This window comes from Poecilia formosa, unplaced genomic scaffold (genome assembly GCF_000485575.1).
Source record: "Poecilia formosa unplaced genomic scaffold, Poecilia_formosa-5.1.2 Scaffold95, whole genome shotgun sequence".
Taxonomy (NCBI): domain Eukaryota; kingdom Metazoa; phylum Chordata; class Actinopteri; order Cyprinodontiformes; family Poeciliidae; genus Poecilia; species Poecilia formosa.
In genome coordinates, this window is record NW_006800034.1 from 1,645,609 (window position 1) to 1,667,142 (window position 21,534).

The 21,534-nt window shown below is 39.7% G+C and overlaps 1 protein-coding gene and 1 long non-coding RNA gene across 3 annotated transcripts in view; one reads left to right on the forward strand and one right to left on the reverse strand.

The window, feature by feature from the left end:
- Positions 1 to 21,534, reverse strand: part of LOC103142314 (uncharacterized) — a 96,142-nt gene that overhangs the window by 59,227 nt on the left and 15,381 nt on the right. The gene's annotated exons all lie outside the window — the stretch shown is intronic.
- LOC103142313 (zinc finger protein 503) lies at positions 7,224 to 9,815 on the forward strand. The gene is made up of 2 exons (XM_007558323.2): positions 7,224 to 7,868; positions 8,275 to 9,815. Exons 1-2 carry the CDS (start codon positions 7,611 to 7,613, stop codon positions 9,670 to 9,672), a joined length of 1,656 nt encoding a protein of 551 aa, XP_007558385.1. The 5' UTR covers positions 7,224 to 7,610; the 3' UTR covers positions 9,673 to 9,815.

A 21,534-nucleotide genomic window follows, 5' to 3' on the forward strand; every position in this document is an offset into this window, starting at 1 on the left:
AAAAATAAGAATTACCTGTTGTTTTGCCATTAAATGTTTAACAAACCTAAGACAGTCTTAAAGCAACTCACTGAACGTGTCACTCTTATATTTTCAGAAATAAAGTGCGTTCAAAAGAATCTCTGTTCAGTGGAGAATGATCCACTTCTGGTTTGAGTTGAATAAGTTCAATAGAGTTTTAGCTCGATAATAAAATCCATATCTGACTCGAAGAAAAAGGAACACATTATTACAGCTCTTTAGCACAAAACTGCAAAGAAGCTCTAAAAAGATCATGTTAGTATTCATGACTAGCGGTCTGTTGGTTGTGATATCCTCAAGCAGCAGACAAATCCATGCTATCTTGTTTTAAAGTATGTTGCCAGCTTTATACTTGTTAAATAATGGATGAAATTATGACAATTTGTTTTGCTTGTGGAGGAACATTTGGCCCAAGTCACACAGCCCAAAGGCAATGTGACCAAAAACTGAGGAAATGTATGTAAGCTTCTCATTTTGAATACATTAATAAGTAAATATCTGACATATTTATTAAATAGAAACAATGTTGGTCATTTTAAATGAGCAAAAACCAGAAAAGTTTAATTTCAGACAGTGAGGAGAAAAAAAAAACAGATGACTGTCTTTTTTTATGTAGTGTATGTAAACTTTTTGTTAAACTGTGTGTGCTTATTTTAAAATGTATGAATGTTCATTTGTGGCTATGCAATTCAGGACTTTACTCAAACGGGAAAGCTGTAAAAAAAAATTTATAATTGTTTTTGAGAAACTATTCTCAGCCAAATTGATTATATTTGATCAGACATTTGTCAATTTATTTGCACCCAGTTGTTTTTAGCAAGCCTGATAAAAGCTCTTCAATATATTAGAAATACTGGGAGGTATTTTAATATAATCAGATTTCAAGCCATGATATTTGCACCCCTTTTTAACACGTGGAATCTGGTTTTTTGCAGAAAACCAAGAGCTACAACTCAGTTTTCACATGCCTTAGTTAGCATGTAGAATTTCAAACAAACAAAATGACAATTAGGGAAAAACTGAACAAGTGTGGCTTGCTTTGAAGGGTTGCCAGGAAAAAGCCTCTATAAAAAGAACTTAGATGGTTGACTTTCCAAAGCTTCATCTAAACAGACTTTTGGAACAAAGTTCTTCAGACAGACGACAGTAAAGTAGAGACAATTTGTCTTAATGTGCAATGTGAAAACAAAGCGATGAGTTGTCCATGAAGTTTTCTGCACACAGAAGTTTCCTAGTCAAATGTGAGACCATCTGAGAGACAAATTGATCTCACACTACACTGGTTTCTCAAGAGGAGCAGCAAATCTACAACAGAATGGCAGGAAGAGCCCAGTCAATGTTCAAACCTCAGCCTAATTTAAAATCCATTGTGAGACTTAAAGAGGAGTATACCAAAAATCCTTGCCAACAATGAGAAAGACTTTCAAAGTCTCCAAAGAATCTGGTGTCCCTTATTTTTTTTTATGTAAAACGCATGCAACTAAAAACACAAATCATAGAGAAACAACCTTCTACTTCGATACTTGATCACTGTGAAGACAAACCGAACAGCAAGTGTCCAAGCCTGTTTTGACTAATGCCTCGCATGCTTGTCTCCAGCCGACCACATGACGGTAATTCCTGACTGAAGCGCTCCTCCTGTGAATCTCTATAATCCTGACTGTGAAATGTGACAAGATCATTCTTTAGGCTGCTTTAGTCTGAATAATCTGCCCGTCACAGACGTTCATCCTGACCTGCACAGCGCTTCCAGCGTCACAACGCGCTACCTGAACATTTCCACCCCCTGACTTAGGCTCCAGAAATTAAATCTAGACGAACAAATGTGAAGGATCAGCATCTCGTGCTGGATGTGTGTCATGTTGATTTTACAGTTATTGCTTCTCGGTTGAAATCTCGCTGCATGGCGCGCTTTAAACTGATTTGAGACACCGACTTTAAAAGGCTAGATGGGTTGCATTGTTTGGTGTGTTAAAAGAAGAAGAAAATCTGACCTGCATAAGTTAGAAAGTGCTTTGATTCTGGTCTTGTTTGATTTGGTTGTACTGTATCTTTAATTATCAGAGAAATCAGGACAGCCACAGAACTTTCAGAAAATACTTACAGCTGCAACCTTAATATGTAAAATCGAGTTATACGCCAAACTTTAATGTCAGCCAACATGAAAACGTTTGTTCCTGTGCAGCTCAAAGCCAACTGGGTCTGACATGAGCCCCTTGGAGTTTCCACAAAGTTCTAAACCAGTAATACGGCAGCTGTCAGCTCGAATCCAGCAGCTGGTTCCAGTGCTAACAGGGAGGTAAGGTGAAGCTAACTCTTCTCTACAGCATGACTACAACCCACGGGGGGAATCCTCACCCACCTGACGGCGAGCGGACGACAGCGCGCCATCTCCGCAGGCTTTACTTTCAGCTCCTGACCAGCTTTGACTAATTGAGGAGACAAAGTGAATAAGACCCTTCAACCAGCACCATCTTGGCTGCAACTCAACTTTTCTGACTCTCACTGTCAGAGCTGAGCTCTGGCGCTCTGACTTCCGGCTAGATACTGTAAGTTCTGCGTGTCACCTTCGAGTTGAGCTCTCGCAAAATGAAGTCGGCACTACGGTCTTTGACACGAGAAGGTAGCGGGAGAGAGGAAAATATCCTCTGAGAAGTCAAAGAGAATGGCTATGACTTCTAAGTATCTCAAATGTCCTGTCTTGAGAACATAATATCTGTAATACTTCTTGACACATTCGCCTATAACCGCTTATTCTTTGCCGGCTTCTGTGGGGCCCTTTCTTCCCCCCTCTCAGGGCAGGAAAGAAAAGCAGTCTATTTTCTTGTCATATTTGGCTGAAAGGTGGGGGGAGGGAGACTTTCAGCTTGGAGTCTAATTTCCTGCACTTTAAAGACAGTCCGCATGCAAGGTGCATTACCATGCTATCAAGGTGATGGGAACAATTTCAAAGTGTCAGTCAGTCATGGAAATATCAGAACGACTTAATGTCTGGAGCAACCTGTCAAAGGCTGTAGAGAAGTGGTGCGGAGTAGGAATTTTATTCAGTCTGCACCCCTTACTTAGACTTTAGCTCTGTGTTGCACTCTAAAAAGTAGTCATACTGCATGTGTGCATGGGGATGTATTAATAGGTGAGCCAGGGAGCACATCTAATGTAATTTTGAATAGGCAGGGAACAGAAACTTTGCTGGATGTTATACTAAAGCGATCAGCCTGTGCACAAAACCGCCGTGCCTCATATGATCCCACCGTTTGCCGCTTCGCAGACGGCAGTTAGTTAAGGCTGTTAATTTCCTGATAGACGCACCACTGTGGGTGACACACACGGGCTGTACTTAACCATTATTAATGTGACAGGCCTCAGCGCAAAGCAAATCAATTAAACAGGAGCAATCACCGCAGCCTGGATAAGCAGCCTTTTAAGGCTGTTTTTTCCTTGACAAGGAGGTCCTCGATCCAGGCCCTCCAGCGCCAGGGCCTGACAGGTCAAGAAAGCGCTGCGAAACAATAGCACCTTCCAACCATCATCTCGCCTTTTTACCTGTCACATCCAGTCGGCCTGTCTGGCTGCTGACGTGGTGCACCCTGTGCCGGCTGCCACAGGGGTGAATTTTCATGTCACCAAGAGGGAATTTCTTATTCTATTTGCTTGACATTATAATGCCGCATTTATCGTCCATATCTCCCCCATTTCTTATTTGAAAGCTATATGTTAGGAGCTTTTGTGCCTGCAGTATCTTGGGAAAAATAGTCATACTCCATGAAATGTTTCACATTTTTGTCAAGTTGCAATCGCAAGTTTTAATTCATTTTATTTGGATTTTACATAATGGACCAACATGAAAACATGGAAAGGAAAATTGCACTTTGTTTTTAATGTTTTAATAAATAAAAATATTAAACGTTTACACCAAGAGTTGTATCTTTTCTAAACCTTTGCTGCGTTACCTCCATCCATCTTCCCATTAACACAGACCAAGATGAATAAAAACATCCCCAGCATGATGCTGCCACTGTCATGTAGAAGGTGAGGGTGGCATGTTCACGGTATTAGACCTTTATCATGAATTTTTTTATGCATGTAAATAATTAATTGTCGGATCACCTGACCAGATCAACTTTTTCCAGGTGCTTGATTTGAAGGCATGCTTTGTGGCAAAAGTAAAAGGAATTGCATGTCTTTTTAAATTCTGAAAAACCGTGAATCGATAATTATGTTCTGCTTTGTGTTTATCACATAAATCCAAATAAAACATATTTACATTTGTCATCAATGTGCCTAAATATGAAAAGGTTTATTAACAAGCTTTGCAAACTGCCTAAGTTTTTGAAATTTTTCTTAAGATTTAGGATGTTATAGTTTTCAAAGGCAGAGCAGATTAACAGGACAGTTGCAGGGGCTCACCTTCATCTTAATCTTCCACCGCTGCTTGCAACCTTTAAAGTATCCACAATGACATTACTTTTAAGCTTCATCATGTGTTTAGCTGCTGTTAAAACAAGAACTGTCGCAATCTAATTTAAAATTTCCTAATCAGCCCAGGAGCAACCATCAACCTTCAACAAGTTACATGATCCACGCAAGGTTACTTAATATAAACCTGGTCCTGTAGGCTTTAATAGCCAGTACATTTCAACGTCTTCATCAGTCACAGTGATAAAATGTAAGGCTCCCCAAAGTTCATATTCAAAAATATTAAATGAAATATTTTTTAAAAAAGCACAAATTCTTGAAATCTTACAACGGATTCAGCTTGTTCAGACAACATAAGCACAAGTTTCGTCAGGATGCAAGCTGCTTGAATTAACAGCTTAACAGCTTTAAGTTGCATTTGGAGAAACACAAAAGGTTTGCAAATATGATGAATAACTTGCCAACAAAACAAACTATGAGGTTGAAATGCTTTCTAAAGTTTGATATTTCAAGCTTTAAAAAAAGTAATAAAGATTTTTTTCCTCCAGCTATTAGTTTTGGTGGCAGAAGATTATCAGTGGCCCCCACCAGGCCACCCTTTTGAGGCACCCCTGCTCTTGAAAGTTTAATTTCCTCCACAATCTTTATGATTAACTATTACCTGTCATAAAAAAAAAAGTTTGATTGTCACGAATGATGGCACCCAAACCTGTATTTGCATTAGGATTCATAACGAAGCCCTGGTGGTAAAATATTCTGATTTGAACTAATGACTTACTGTGGAAGCCATTTAAGGATAAAGCTGAGAATTTGGTGTCTGTTGCTGCGAACCATCCATCACGTCCACAATAAAAGGAGATTTTTTTGCCTGACGGTTTAAATTTATGGTCGCCCTTCTTTGCCCTAATAACTCAAAGCGCTGTGTCAGAGCCTGACAGCCCTTGCCGAAAACAGCAGCCCTGTTATCAATCAAAAAACACTTGCATATGTTTAAACTTTCGCCTGATCAGCAAGACATTTATAGGCTATTGAGTAATAAGATGAGTGGGTCTGGTTCGATGGGGAGGAATGTGGAAGCTCTAGTGATTAATGGTGGCAAAAGGAAAAATTTTAAAGCACGGTTCAAGTAAAAAGAAAAAGTACATTTTTGGGCAGGAATTTGGAGAAAATGGGGTAAATTTATGGTTTTTGTAAATACTTATCATGAATGAAGAGAAGCAGAAAAAGGAGATTCCACTTTATGCCAAACATATGTGGATTCATTAACTTTAAATCCAACAGAGAAGTGACAAAAACAAGTGAGAAAAATAGCAGACAGCTGACAGATAGGCTGTCAGTGTGCTGTCCTGCGTGGCAGCAGTGATTTACAGGGCAAAATTCTAGCAAAAGTAAAAAAAAATGTAAAAGAGCAGAGGTGCCACTAAAAGGAGGGAAAAGGAGGACAATGACTACGTCTTTAAACTTATCGTTTCCTGGCTGACCGGTCTTATATGCATTTTTAATAGTATTGTTAAGAAACATAACACATTTCTGTAAGATAAAATATGTACTTATTCATTTTTAATAAATGCTGGGTCTTTCTTTACCCTTTACAACATACCACTTCTACATCTACCACTCCCTTCTGGCACCGCCTCACTAAGTACCACCACAGTGTGTTGTAGCTCGTGTTATAGATCTATTTTTGCCTTTTGGTTTAGGTTGCCACCCAAAGATTATCATTGGCCCCCTTCTCGCCTCCCAGTTGAAAACTACCTGGAGACACACATGTGAAAGATGTTACATGTTGAAGGTTTTTACCTACAACGGTGCATCAACACTCTTTTTTTTTTTACATGATTATTATGGCTAGCAGATGATGAAAACTTAATATTATTATATTATAAAATTACAACAAAATAGTATCTTAATTAAATAAATTTATGCAATTCCCATGCAGTAGGCTTTTCCATTGTGTGCAGACTTTTGACTTGACAGTTGCCCAGCAGACACTCACTGACACCTTCCTAAAAGAGAGAAAGCCTCAGACGATCGTTGTTAAGCAAGCTGGTAGTTCAGAGACTGCTGTATCAAAATGTTTAGTGGAAGGAAAATCTGTGTGACAACTTAGGAGAACTGTAAGGGGAAGTCAATTTAAGAAATTAGGGGAGAATATCTATGAGTGGGCTACAGATGGACAGACGTATTCAGAACATCAGCTACAATCGTATTCAGTCACTCCTGAACCAGAAACAGCATCAACAGTTTCTGGAACTGGACTGGGCTGTTGCTCAGACATACAAAACCCTATTTATATGTCATTGTAAATTATGTACTTTATTTGGATTTAACTAAGAAACTCAATTATAAGTTTTTATTAGTCTTAAAGCCATAATCTTAAAAATTTAAATTAAAGTCTGAAAGAATGTCACTTTTTAGGAATATGTGTGCATTTTACTTTATGAATGATATTTACTGTAGTACTTTTGGTGGTAATGTTCTAACTGAATTACGTTTATTAAAAATTGTCCTCTGTGATCCATCGACTTTGAAGTGTTTGCATGCATGAACTCCAAAAAGTTCAAAAACGAGTTGGAATAAGGATGAAAAGAAAAATATTACAGAGCTCAAATTCTTTAATACCTTCTGTTCACTTCGTGGCATTCGTGTTTGGATCATCTTTATCTATCGATCATTCTGCTCCAGAAAACCTAAATGTGCACACACAAGCAGCAGGGGCGCAGCGCATGCGTCAGATCTCCAATTACGCAAATACGCAGATAAAAATCTCCAAATTAAAAGGGCGCGTGTTGCTGAAAACTGAACCAGACGTGAGTGTAAGGTAGGAAACGTCATGTTACTTCCACCTTCCATCACATTTGGTGGGATCTCTTTTTGATTGGGAGGCTGCGGACTGATTCAGACGCCGCTGAGGAGGAAAGGGAGGCGGAGTGATCCCTCCTGCCAGTTAAACCAAGTTCTCCCTGGGACCTAGAGCCCACACTGCTGAAGCGTCGCAGGGGATGAAGACGCACGGATTCTGCTCTCTCATTCCGACTCCGATTTAAGGATATTTATCATTTATTTGCATTTTTTTCATGGGCGAGGCTCTAATTAACGTTAAAACAATCCTGACTGCTGGCTTTCTCTGATCTCCACATGTCTTTTCCAACCATTTGTACGAGAATCGGGTCATGATCACATCGCCCTTGGTGTCTGTTCTGAGAAATAGCACGAATCCAGCGTGGGAGAGCGGCTCCTCGGTGGGGGAGAAGGGAGCAGCGAACATCAGCCGACTGTCCGTCCACCACTGCGTCTCTCCCGCGGATCCCTCTCGCCAAGCCGGCCGTCTTCCCATCAAGGTGCTGAAAATGCTCACCGCTCGGGCAGGACACATCTTACACCCGGAGTACCTCCAGCCTCTGCCGTCCACTCCAGTTAGTCCCATCGAGGTAAGCATTAAAGCAAATTTAGGGAACGGTTGTTTTGTTTTGCTTTTTGCGCACAGGAAAGTCAAGCTTCCGATGCAGGCTTTGTAGAAAAATGTTGCATCAGACTTTTAGGTTTGTTGTTGTTCGCTTTAAATATTTAACTCTGATGTTAAATTTGGAATAACTGCACATACCGACAACTATTTAGCAAGCTAGTGTCTCTAAACTAACGTAAGCTTTAATGTTGTGCAACCCTTCCAGTATAAGCACATTCTGATGAGTTTGTTTAGTTTCTCTTTGAGATAACTTCATGCGCAGTGCGTAAAATACGCAAAGCGATCGTTTTTGCTGTCCTGCAAACATTTGCATGTTGACGTGTTGTTGTTCGTTTGTTACATCTTATTTTTTTTATTATTATTTTTCGCAGCTGGATGCAAAAAAGAGTCCGTTGGCCCTTTTGGCCCAGACTTGCTCTCAGATCGGCAAGCCGGACCCCCCGTCCTCTTCCAAGCTTTCCTCTGTGACCTCCAGCGGATCCAGCGACAAGGAGGCCAAATCCGGTCCGCTGAAAATGAGCGACATCGGAGCCGAGGACAAGTCCAGCTTCAAGCCCTACTCGAAGTCTTCGGAGAAGAAGGACTCGTCGAGCAGCATCAGTGGAGATAAAACTGGTTTCCGGGTGCCTAGCGCCACCTGCCAGCCGTTCACGCCCAGGACAGGCAGCCCCAGCTCCTGCACCTCCGTGTCGCCTCTACCGTCGGAGGGGAAAACCGGGGAGAAGGAGGAGAAGAAGGAGTCTGAAAGCAATAAAAGCGGCACGACTGATGGCAGCGGAAGCCAAAGGATAAATGGAATTACCTCTGACGACAGCACATCTGGACCCAAGGCTGCTACATCAGACTCCACATCTGTAACCTCCTCCTCCTCCGTTCTCGGATCCGGACTGGTAGCCCCTGTCTCCCCCTACAAGCCGGGACACACAGTTTTTCCTTTGCCGCCCGCGAGTATTTCCTATCCTGGAAGTTTAGCGGGAGCGTATGCAGGTTACCCGCAGCCGTTCCTCCCGCCCGGAATGACGCTGGACCCCACCAAACCTAGCAGCCAGCTGCTGAGCGCGCAGTTCGCGGCCGCCAGCTCGTTGGGCTGCAGTAAAGCGGGGTCGAGCCCCCTGGCGGGAGCTTCTCCTCCGTCTTTAATGTCCGCCAGCCTGTGCAGAGACCCATACTGCCTGAGCTACCACTGCACCAGCCATCTGTCCGGTGCGTCAGCCGCAAACTGCGCGCACGACTCCGCTCTGAAGTCTGGATACCCGCTCATGTATCCAACGCACCCCCTGCACGGTGTTCATTCCTCAGCCCCGTCTTTCAGCGGACACCCCCTGTACCCTTACGGCTTTATGTTGCCCAACGACCCGCTTCCGCATGTTTGCAATTGGGTATCTGCTAACGGACCCTGCGATAAGCGCTTCTCTTCCTCAGAGGAGCTTCTTAGCCACCTGCGGACTCACACCTCCTTCGCCGGGACGGAGAAGTTGATATCCGGGTACCCCGGCTCCACCACACTCGCGAACGCGGCTGCAGCCGCTGCCATGGCCTGTCACATGCACATCCCTTCAAACGGCAGTCCGGGCAGCCCCAGTGCGCTGGCCCTCCGTGGCCCCCACCACCCGCTCGGACTCAGCAGCCGCTATCACCCGTACTCAAAGAGCCCTCTGCCCGCTCCAGGGGCCCCGGTTCCGGTGCCCGCGGCGACAGGGCCTTATTACTCCCCGTACGCCCTGTACGGGCAAAGACTGACAACAGCCTCTGCCTTAGGATACCAGTGAAGTCGGAGAATTACACATTTATAACAGAATAATTTAGCCCCAATGAGTTTTATATTGGGACTGAATCCACGCCGGGATCAGTGTATTTATTTGCGATAGCTTCAAGCGTGACTAAAATAAAAAAAATATTATAATATACATTTTATAAGCCTCAACGTGCTTTCTTTTTTATACAAGAGATGTTTGTATTTGGTAAATGTAAATATAACTTTAAATTCTGAATCAAAACTTAATTGTTGACGTTTTAAGTTTTAAAAACAGGTAAAGGGGAAAAAAAGCAATACGAGAAACTTACTTCTTCAGATGTGCAATGGATTTATTTTTGCAGAGGTAAATGTTGCATTAAGCCCCATATTTTGATCGTCACACAGCTCTAAAAACTGCCTGTTTTTATCTTTAATGTTTTACTTTGGACTCAAGATTTGATTAAATTAAAATTAAAATTAATTAGGTCCAGTCAAGCTCTGGAGAACACATCAATATTTTTTTTTTAAGTTTCTCTGATTTCACTATTTATACATATGTATGTTAACATTTTTCATTTTAAATATTGTCAGTTTTAGAGTGTATTTTCAGAAAGTCACAAAAGATCAAACTAACAAAAAGCAGTGTTTTATATCTAAATTAGTAAAAAATAAAATAAACATTTTAAGTTATGTATGCAGAAATACACATTTGGTGAAAAGCTGTTTTTTTTATTCTAAAGCTTCAAATGTGTTTTAATAATTATTGGGGGGTTTTATTTTGCTTAATATATATGTGAATTGAGGTTGTAAAAGGAAGGTTGAAAAAATTACAATATTAAAGAAAAAAAAGTAACACATACTTTTAGTTGCAGCCTGGATTTTATGAGGTGGTGTCAGGCTTGCTCCTTTATTGTAATTGAAAAAATGCTTGAAACCAAAACAGGATCATTTAATTGTTTTTTTTTTTGTTGTTGTTTTTTTAAATGCAACAATTAACCCATTAAAGAAATTACAATTATATTACATAGACAAAAATGAAAATACTAAATTAATTACAGATTTTTAATGATTTTGCACAGAAAATATTCTTTTCTTTTTTGCTCTTCACAGATTGCCACAAGAATTAGAGACTGATTAGCTACTCAATAAGTGGGGCTATCTGCTCCAGTAGACCCAGCAGTTAACTACTGAAGCTTGTAGTTTGTAAACTGTACGTTTCTCTTGGGTTGGTTGTGTCATTACTTATTAGTGGCACCAGGCAGGGTGCTGTGCAATTCTGTTGACATCACAAATTTGACCAGACAGTGTCCATTTTATTTTGTGGTAATCAGTAAAATGTAAGGCGAGGAGGCACTTAGTAAATTTTAAAAACTAATAATCAGGCATTTAGCAAAAAGCTGAGAAGAACTGACACAACAAAAAAATAAGTGAAAATCATCCTGTTTCAAATTTTTGTCAAGAGCCAAGTTGGGGTGGGATACCACACACACACGCACGCATGCACGCAAGCATGCACACCTACATGTACACACACACACACGTGCACACACACACACACACACACACACACTCGAGCTTAAAAAAAACATCCTTCGTATGATAAATTTGTTCTCGGTTGTTTTGCAGTTTGAATTATTAAAATTAGAGAGCTCTTAATACTTTTACTGCATTGCTTACATACAAAAATAATTGATAGTAATTTAAATGATCACCGATTCAAATGAGTTTAAAATTGCGAAACGCATTAGCTGAATCCATTTCTAAACGTATCCACGTATCTGGAGGAAAAAAGCTAGAATTTCATAAAAATAACTTCCTTTTATTTATTATTTTTTTATTGAGACTTAATTGATTATTTTGGGGCCTACCAACACGTCTAAGTGGTTGATTGTCACAAAGTGTCAGAGTATTTAGTTAATTAGAAAAATACTTGTACAATTAACAGCAAAACTAAGCCATGCACCTTCATCAACCTTAGCTTAATGAAGGAATATTTAATTTACAATGTTTCACTGGTGAAGAGCAATTCTCAGAGTAAAGAAGTATTACAACCAGTCAAAGTTTTAAAGCAGCAGTACCTACATGATTCATGGAAAGTGCAACTGTAGCTCCAATATGACTGTTCTTAAATGTTGGATCTTGAAATATTTCCTAACAGCTGAATTATATTTTTGTGAGCAAAGGAAATGTTTCAGAGGTTGTTTTCTGTCAGCTGACCTGCAGTGTACAGCAATGGGTGGGGGAGGGGCTGAACTGTGCTACTCTGTGCTTGACAAAGCTGAGAAAATCTGTGAGAATCTCGGTAAAAGGATTTTGAACCAATAGAAGGTTTGAAAAAAGCAAACACTGTATATCATGACATATGTATGTTGTGTATTTTCAGCAAATCTACTAAAACCCTCTGGATCTCCTTCATCTTACTGATTATTGATTCACCTTAAGACAGACAAGCTTCTAATATGACTGAGTGGCAAACCTCGAAACCAAAATTTACACTGACTTAGATGTAAAATGTTTCCAGAGCTTTTGGTGATTGCTCTAATGAGGCTGTTGAAGCGCAGACCTTTAACAAGTTAATCAGTCCCTTAAAACAAATCAGCTAAATCAAGCCAACAGTGTCATTATCCATCCTCAGTAAATCAGACTGTTCTCCGTGAATGAGGGGAAGAAAAAAAAAAAAGAAAAGAATCAGCGCGGTCAGACGTCGTATTCATCAAACCCGCCCATCCGTCATGCAGATGAGGCCCTAAACATAGCCTGGTGATAGATGGCAATAAAGCCACGATTCAGCACTGCAGCCAGCCAGCCATGAAGCCGGCGTGGGTCATAGACGTGATGCATTCCTTTTTTACTAAAAACAGCACCATTAACATGATGTGAACAAATGGGGCAGAGATCTCAAGAGGCATTTCTCAGAGGTTAATTGATGTGTGACGCTGTGGTATTGATTCACACATGAACCAGCAGATAAACTTGTCAACTATTTATTCTGTGGATTTTCCTCAAATCCATTAAAGGGATTGATTATTTTAAATTTAGCATTTGAATGCAAGCATGTGTAGAATTAAATTATCTTAAAGTGAATATTTACTTGGTAGTTCTGGCTTGTGTATTACATTTACTCTGGAACCATTTATTGAATTATGCAGTTGATGCTTCGATATCCCTGTTTAAAGTGTTTTAATAAAACAACTTTAGATCAAACTGAAAAATATATATATATAAGAGCTGAAAAGCTACCAATAAGTGTGCACAGAGTTAATGCCAATGCTATTTTAAATTATAAAAATGCAAAAAAGAAAAAAATAATCTCAATCTAAAGAATATGATATATATTTTTTTAAAGTCAATGTTTATTTAGTTTCTTTTCAAGATGCATCTTAAGTTATTTGTTTGGTAATATTATTTTTCCATTTAAATCAATGAAGAGTTGTTGACACGTACATTCATACATAGAACAAAAATGAGCCATATGTGTGAGGAAATTAGCCATTATTGATACATGTCTATAAGTTGGCTATGATAGAAATATTTTTAGCTGTATTTTTTTTTTGTCTGTATTATCTAAATCGATAGAATATACCAAAATAAACTTAGGTTATTAAGACGCATATATTTTCCAACAAAGTGTAGCAAGTATCTCTAAGATAAGTACAGAAATAAGCAAATATGTTTCTCCTTTAAGTAACTTTTCATTACTAAAAACAAGTTTAAACTGTTTGCAGACTATCGGGTAGGAAAAACTTCACCTGTAAAGACTTGATGTAATAAGTGTAGGACTGAAAATCATCTTTGGTCATAAATTATCAATTGTTCTGTAAGTCAAGTGAGGAACACGATGCGAGACGTGGACAACAAATCACAGGTCTTGGGATGATTTTCAAAACGTAATCTTAAAATTTAAGGAATAATTGATAATCATTGATTGGTTTCTGACAGAAACTATAAATTGATGCATATTGAATGATTTACTAGTAATTGTAAGAATCCTCTTATTATTCAACATTTTGAATAATGTAAAAGAAGCAAGCTATTTGGGAAGAAACAAGCACTTTGTAGTGAAGAGCATTAGTCTAATGCTATACTAAGAGCATTTGATCACTTTCTTTAACTTCATCTCGAGGTACTTAAAAAAAAAAGGTCAATTTATCCAATCAAAGATTCTGATTTATCCTAGTAATTAAACAATGCAATAAGTTCAGTTTATTATTGGAATTGGTTTAAAAAACAGTGGATTGCAATGAGTCATTGACTTGCAGGTGTGTGTAGCGACAGCAGACAAACGCTTGTGTTGTGTCATTGACTTTGCAGCTGTCTCTCCCACTGAGCATGCATGCAGCAACAGTGGAGAGGAAAATCTCCCCTTTAACAGGTAGAAACCTCCAGCAAAAAATAAATAAATAAAACAAAAAAAACTTCCACCGCTTTCTGTATTTAAACACAACAGCATGTAGCTCATGCACTCTTTTAGTTTGATAAAAACGTGACGGGAGTTTAATGCATAAATGGGGAAAATCTTGCAATTTCTTCATTTTCTGGATTGCACATAATTTCTTCTTTAAGGAACATGTAACATTTTCTCTTTTCTGTGTTATAGACCGTAGAGGGAAAGAAAACAACAATCAGCAAGTCGGGACCTCAAGGAAATCTGGAAATCAGAATTCTCCAGGAATCTTAAGTTACAATATCATTGAAACTTTCCGTAATTCAGTTCAAGAAGTGAAAATTATACAGAATGATACAGTGCTCTGTTTAACCCGTTTATTTTCTCACTTCTCATTTTGATTTCCAGCTAATATGAAAAAATAATTATCTGAAAATCAGAATATAATGTAATACCAACAAAAAGAGTTTTAAAATCTTATTTTGTGATCACATTATGGCTAGGAAAGATTGTTTACATGAGTCATAGCACTCCAGACAAGGAGGGTATACAACAAAAGGTCATTGCAACAGAAGATGCCTGTTCGCAGACTGCTGTACCAAGTATATTACTGGAAAGTTTAGTGGAAGAAAAAAGTGTGCACAAGCAAAAGGGATAACTCCATCCCTGAGGGGAACGTGAAACAGAGTTCATACATAGACATGCTTTTTATTCAATTCGATTCATAGTCAAATTTGTTTGCACTCTTGGAAAAGATGAGTAAAAATCAAGCCATGAGGCCCTTCAAAAAAAAACAACAACAAAAAAAAGAACACTAGTGGTATAATTGTTAACAGCTTTTTAGAACCCAATTTTACCAGTAGGCCAGCTGTTAGACCATTGAAAAATGTTGGTTTTGTGACTAGTGAACAATTTCTGCGTTGATCTTGACATGTTTTCAATCAAACATCGTTGCGGTGGGATTTAAAACTGTCCACACTGTCAGCAGATTGAACACTGACAACACAGTTTTAGCTTTTTGGTTGAGTATACTATCTTTCTAAGATAGTGGACTCATATAAGGCATACAAAAAATACAACTGGGTTGCAAGAAGATTTGGGAGAGACCCAGGCCCACAGAATCACAGATCCTTCGCTGTGCTTAACAGGAGTCACAAGCTGTTAGAAAAACTCTAAGGTCTCCCAGCCTCTACCCTGAAATGAGTTCCACAGTGCTATTAGTTTTTATTTTCTGAGTTTCAGTTCAACTTAATTAAAGGTCAACAGGGGCCAGAGCCACATCATGAGTTTCTACTTAACAAGTTGCTGTTTATTCCATCACCTTAGTGACTGTTAAACACCATCAATCTTTCTGCTATTTGTGGATCTAAATGTCAGTTACAGCTATAATATGCAACAATATTCAGCTTTGTGACTGCTTTTTACTGTAGCGTGAACACAATGTGCAGTTTTCCACCTGGACATCAACAGTTCAGTGCAAAGCAGTTCTTTACAGACATGAATTTTTGTTAAAAGTGGTAGTTTTGTCCCAGCTGGGGGCCATGTGTTTCTCCGTCCGCGGCCTCTCGTGAATAAAGGCCGAGGACATCGCCAAACCAGTGTTGCCTCTCAGAAACGCCTCTGGTTCTGTATGAAGAATCATGTTTTCCATATGCACGCGATACATAGATCAACACACTTTCAAACACTTGTCACTGATGTTGCAGTCGCATAATGAGTTTAGCACCCTTTTGTCAGTAATATTAATGATGCAATCACGGGATTTCCCCGAGAGTTACACAAACATTTGCTGCTTTGAGTAAACCTTCCTCTGTGCTTATGTTCTCTGGAAAAGCAAGCAGATCTCTGTTTATAGACACAAAGGAGGGGTGGGGGAAAAATTATGACCTTTTGCATGTTCACTCGGCTGAAAAGCGTGTCTTCCATCATCCGGCGAAACATGCGGTTTATTTTCACTGGAGAAAGGCTTTTTGCTTCTCCAAACAAGACCCTGAATTTATCATCGGCCCATCATTTCCTCCCTTTGACGGAGCAAGTAAACGCCAGGAACGCAGAGTTAAAGCTGGCTTTCAGTGAGCTGCTGACCTTTGGAGCTTGTCCTCTTCAATTAATGCTGCATCATAAAGCGGAGGAAGTAAGCTTGGTATACGGAGATTATCCCAATGTGAAGAACTCTGTGTGTGCAAAAGCCATAAAGCTATCCGATTGGGAAGCGCAGTGAAGGGGTGGAGGGATTTTCTTTTTGAAGCGAGCTTGTCAACACACAAAGCAAAGGAAAGAGCAACAGTGAGTTAAACAGTGGGCTCTTGTCTTTCAGCGCTCGACATGCCCTATAATTTAAACACCGCTGACAGGGGCCATTTTGAAGCCTGTCATAGGCGGCAAACTTTTTGTCTCCGAACGTCTTGCTCACAGTGAAGTCGACTCCTGCTACAGTTCAGGGTGATTAATGACTTATGGCCTTATTGTGTGGAGGTGGCTAATTAACTACAGGCTGACTGAAGAGACACGCTATAAAAACCCGGCTCTGATAACCCCCAACTTTTTCCCTTTCCTTTTTACTTGGCATGTGGAAGCTCTTACTGACAAATTTGCAAGAAGCAGACCAGCATTGAGTAAGATGAATGGCCTCTGCGAACGGTAAACAGCCTTTAATTTAGCCGTGTTTAAATGTATGACACGCTGGTATTGTGCTTCTTTGCTGTTCGTGCTCTCAAGCTGGGAAACGTGGCCAAACATCCCCCCTCCGTCCCCTTGCTGTTGGGTTAAATTTAGGCTTGGCATATTCATGAAGGGAGTTTCTTCTGGCAAACATGTGTTCGTTGCCTCTTCAAGTTTTCTGCAATCTCTTCAAACTGACATCTAAAGACACAGACAATCAATTTCTTTAACAAAGTAGCCTTAAATCGCACCAAGCAGGAGGAACATTTTACAGAGGTTTTTGTAGTATTACATGAGCACATTAACTACAGGCCGCTGTGCCTTCAAAAGCATTTCTGCATGAAATCTTGCAGATTTTATCAGGTTGCAACCACAAATGTCAATTTTACTGCTGTTTTGTGTGATATGCTTTGCTTTGTGTTGGTCTAACTGTGAAATGGTAGGTAAATCTATGTATAAAGTTTCTACTTTATCATAAAGGTCAGATTTGTAGAGCTGTCCTGCTAATATAGGTAAAAATGCCCAAAGGGTGCTGAGTGATCAGCTACACAGAAAAGGATGTAAACAAAAATTGTCGTTTTATTTTTTATGAGGAAAGAAAATGGCGATGGATAGCAACCGTTAATCATAAGGACTGGAAGCCTTTGGTGTATTCAAGGTTTTGCAGTAAACACTTTTTACAAGATATTCATATACTTCATGAATACGTATGTTTAGCAAGATACAATCAAATATCGTATTATAGAGAAGGTACGCATCTAACCATTGGCAACCATGGAGATAACGTCCGACTGTCATGTAGCCTACTATGTACGAAAACAAAATAGTAAGCATCTAGACATTTGTATGCTACAAAGTCTGGTCCGGTGTAAACACCGTTTATAACAGTGGCATAAATCATGTCACGTGAATTCAGGCAGATTTGATCAAATCAACAAACACGTCAGGAGGGTGAAGGTTTGGGTCGGTTTCTGAGCTAACTATTTCCAACTTCTGGAAGTAGGTGTGCGCTACTTCCACAGACAAATTAGCTCAACTTGAACAAGTAGAAGCCATGGTTATTATTGACAAAAACTACATGAGAAAGCAGTCGCTTTGTTAAATACTTTCGTCTCTCACTTCCAATCATATGACAGAGTTGCAAAGGGTCAATATAGTTCTGCTTTAGCGGTACCCCTGAAGGAACTGGGACGTCTGGGGCTCGCTCCTGAATCTGTTCCCCCAGCAACATAATCCTATATAAGCGCAAGACAATGGATTTATGCAAAAGCAACTTGCATAAAGGTCCCTGTACAAATTCATGCCATGTTTTTTAGATTTGTAAAAAATAAAAAAAAGTTTTTAAAAACTATCCATCTTTTTGTTTCCACACTTTAATTACACAGAATGTGTGTTATATAACTTCTTAATAAAAACACGTGGAAAAAATTGTGTGATGTTTGAAGCTGCATGAATAGGTTTGTAGTCATACAGCAACTGACATCTGGTCTTCGAATCATGTTAGCAGCCATTTTCCCCTTTGATAATTAGATTTGCTAACTTACAGTCTTGCCATGTTCGCAGTCAGGTCGACAGTCTAATAAAGTTACAATCGAACTGGTGCACCTCGCTGAGTGTGACAGCTTTAGTGCCAAAATTATTGCTTGAACCTCGATGAGGAAATTAGCTGTGGACACAACTCAGGGAGGGTTTTTTCCCTCCCAGGGTGAAAAATAATATTTACCACTGGAGTGACAATGATGGAAAATGGGGAGAAGAAATTCCCCTTCACTAAAGATGCATATGAAATATGCCAAGTGGACCCAAAAGAAGGGGGGAGGGGGGGAAGCACAGTACCAGCTGGTAGAACATTACAGGTTATGGACATTTAACTTTCCTAAGTCAAATATAACATACTGCTGTCCATTAATATACAGAAGGGCCTGCAGAATCGAGCCTGCCATCTGGTTGAAGTGACAGAGTAATCTACAGCTTGTAATTATAGCTGAGGAGCAGAGTTTCTCTTTAATCTTTTCCAGCTTTCGTACAACAGAAAAAAGAGGAAAGAAAAATCCATCTGCACCGTGCAGCAGATCATTTTTCTTTAAGACAAATGGGTTGTTTTTGTATGATCCAAAATTAGATCAGCAGAAAAACAATCAATCTTGGAAAGGGCCTGGGAAAGGTATTAAGATTTGGATTCTGTTTTTCTTCCTCTTGTCTTCAACATTTCACCTCTCACTTTCTTTGCCTGGCTGGACGGCCATCAGCATTCCTCCCATGATGCTCTCTGCCATCACTCAACATACACTCGGCTAATGATGAATATGACAGTCGGCCTTAATATAGTGATCAGTCCTTAGCTTTTGCTTCCCCTGTGGCGTTCCACAAACAGATGGTGACCTGTGAGAGTCAAAATCCACATTGAGAAAAAAAAAAAAGGACAAAATACTTTATGTCATCCTGCCTGCAAATTAGAAAGATGATATAACTGTCAGATGCCAGCTTCCTGTGGCAGCAGGCCCCTCCTCCCTCTTCCAGTTACAGGAGGACTGATGCTTTCACTACACGACAAAAAGGGAAATGGGTGCATGCTTTTTTTATAGGAGACCTGTCTGTCAGCTGGCTCTAAAGTCATAACAAATCACCGGCACTCAGCTGAGGCTGAACATTCGGGGCGTCAGGAGGAAGACGGATGACCCGAGGCTTTTTGAAGTGCTCTGGCAGTTCAGATGGCTCGGCAGTGCTGACAGAGAAATATACACAACAGAGCAACCAATAATGAGAACATTAAACATTCCAGCCACCTGACAGGCTGACAAAAACAGCCTGGCCCCATATCAATCATCCTCCGAGTCATAACCTTGACAATTAAGTCTCCTCTGATACTGCCCTGTTATACCTTCTGGGCCCGCACGGCAGAGGGTGTCTCCACTTATGTGTCTCCACTCCTTTAAGGCTTTAATCAGATTCCTTAACTCTGATTGATAAAGATGTAGGAGAGAGAAAAACACAATGAATTCAGAATAAGCTGTCGCTGCCCCGTCTGGTTTATTTCAGCGGACTCACTGCTTGGTGGGGGAACTTTTTCTTTAAGTCAGTTTTTAAATTATGATTTATTAAGTAAAAACAAAAGCAACCTGACCCTATGTGGAAATATAATTGCTCACTAATCTGAAAAGCTCACCGAACCAGCCTTGGTGAAAACAATCAAGTCAAGTTTTTGTGATACCCGATAGGTCGCATTCATCTCAGCGGAGGAATTCTGGTAAACTATTCCTTGAAGAATTGTTTTAATTCAGCCACAGAGGGTTTTCAAGAATAAACATCCTGTTTATGGTCCTGCCACAAGGTTTCAATTCGATTTAAGTCCAGACTTTGATTAGGTCACACAAAACTTGGGTGGGTTGACTGACTCACAGGCAGAAATTAATTTTCAGGATTTTCTGCTCAAGAACAAGTTGTCATGGATGTAAAGCAGCATTCCAGATCATTACACTGCCACCATCATGTTTTACTGTTGCTCTTGTTCTGAAATGTTGTTGGTTGTTACTGAAGGTGTAACGGGACTAACAAATTTCAAATACATTCCACTTTTGTCCCATTAGTCCACAGAACATTTTCCCCAAAGTCCTGGTAATTTTCTGGCAAATGTTTTAACAAATGGCATTGTTGCCCAGTATACTTTTTATAGTTAAATCTAGAACACTGACAGTAACCTACACAAGTTATACCTTCTGATATGTATGAAAAGTACATTAGCTGTACTTTTCTCTTACATACCACAGACTATTTCTTTTTATGTTGGGGATCATAAATACAGACCTTTGTGGGTGTTTCTAGTTCTCTGAACCGGGTTTTGCTTGGGATCTCTCCAATGAATTGGAGCACTTTTTGGCCAATTTATTTCTTCTCTTTTCTGTCTGGTCTCATCCCCTTCCAGATTATTTTCCACTCTTGCCAGCTTTGTGTTTTTGTAATTGCCGCAGCCTGCGCTAGCTTCCTGCACCAGAGGCAGTCTGTTGCACCTTTAATTATTTAGATTAATTATGTGATGGCACCATCCCTTTTCCCACAGTTATAAAAAAAAAAAATCTGTTCTGACACAGTAAGGAAACCAGACTCACAATACTGCTGGCTTAACATATCAGGACAAGACACCTATAAAAAGGAAAAAAGGTATTTCTTATCAGTTAAAAAAGAAAAATATGCTTACACTGATGTTAGATTATTTTCCAGTTAAGTGCAGCTCAGTTAAGAGCATTAAAATGAATCGAGCATATGTTTACAGTTCTGCCTCCTCAAGTACGTGTTTTAAGGACACCCTGCAGGCACTTGGAAGCTATATAAGTGCTTGCAGCAGAGCCAACACATTTCAATAGGCGCAGATCAGCATCACAAGTCCTTCTTTATGACCATTTAATAAGGTTACATCCAAGCATGTATGTGGAGAAATGCCAAATGTCAGATCTAATAAAATGCTTTGGGAGCGTTGATTATTAAAGAAATTATTATTAACAGAAATTTTTTGAGTTCTTGATGATTCCTTCTGCTGACAAGCTTCATTGAGATGCTGATTCCAGCAGGACTTGGCATCAAACTGCCAAAGGTACCAACTATACAGAAGACCCGAAGGCCACTATCAAAGTAACCTGGGTTTCTAATACATCTCAGCAGAACCCCAAGCAAGAGTTTGTTAATAGAAATGAACAAACTTTTGACAATAAATATTGAACCTTTTCACTAGAAAAAGTGCATGGAAAGTACTTCTACTGTCCAAGCACAGAAAGACAGACATACACAAAGTGTAGCAAAAGCTCCACCAGTAGCTCCATCAAAGAAAAAGACAAAGTTAAATACAGAAGCACTATG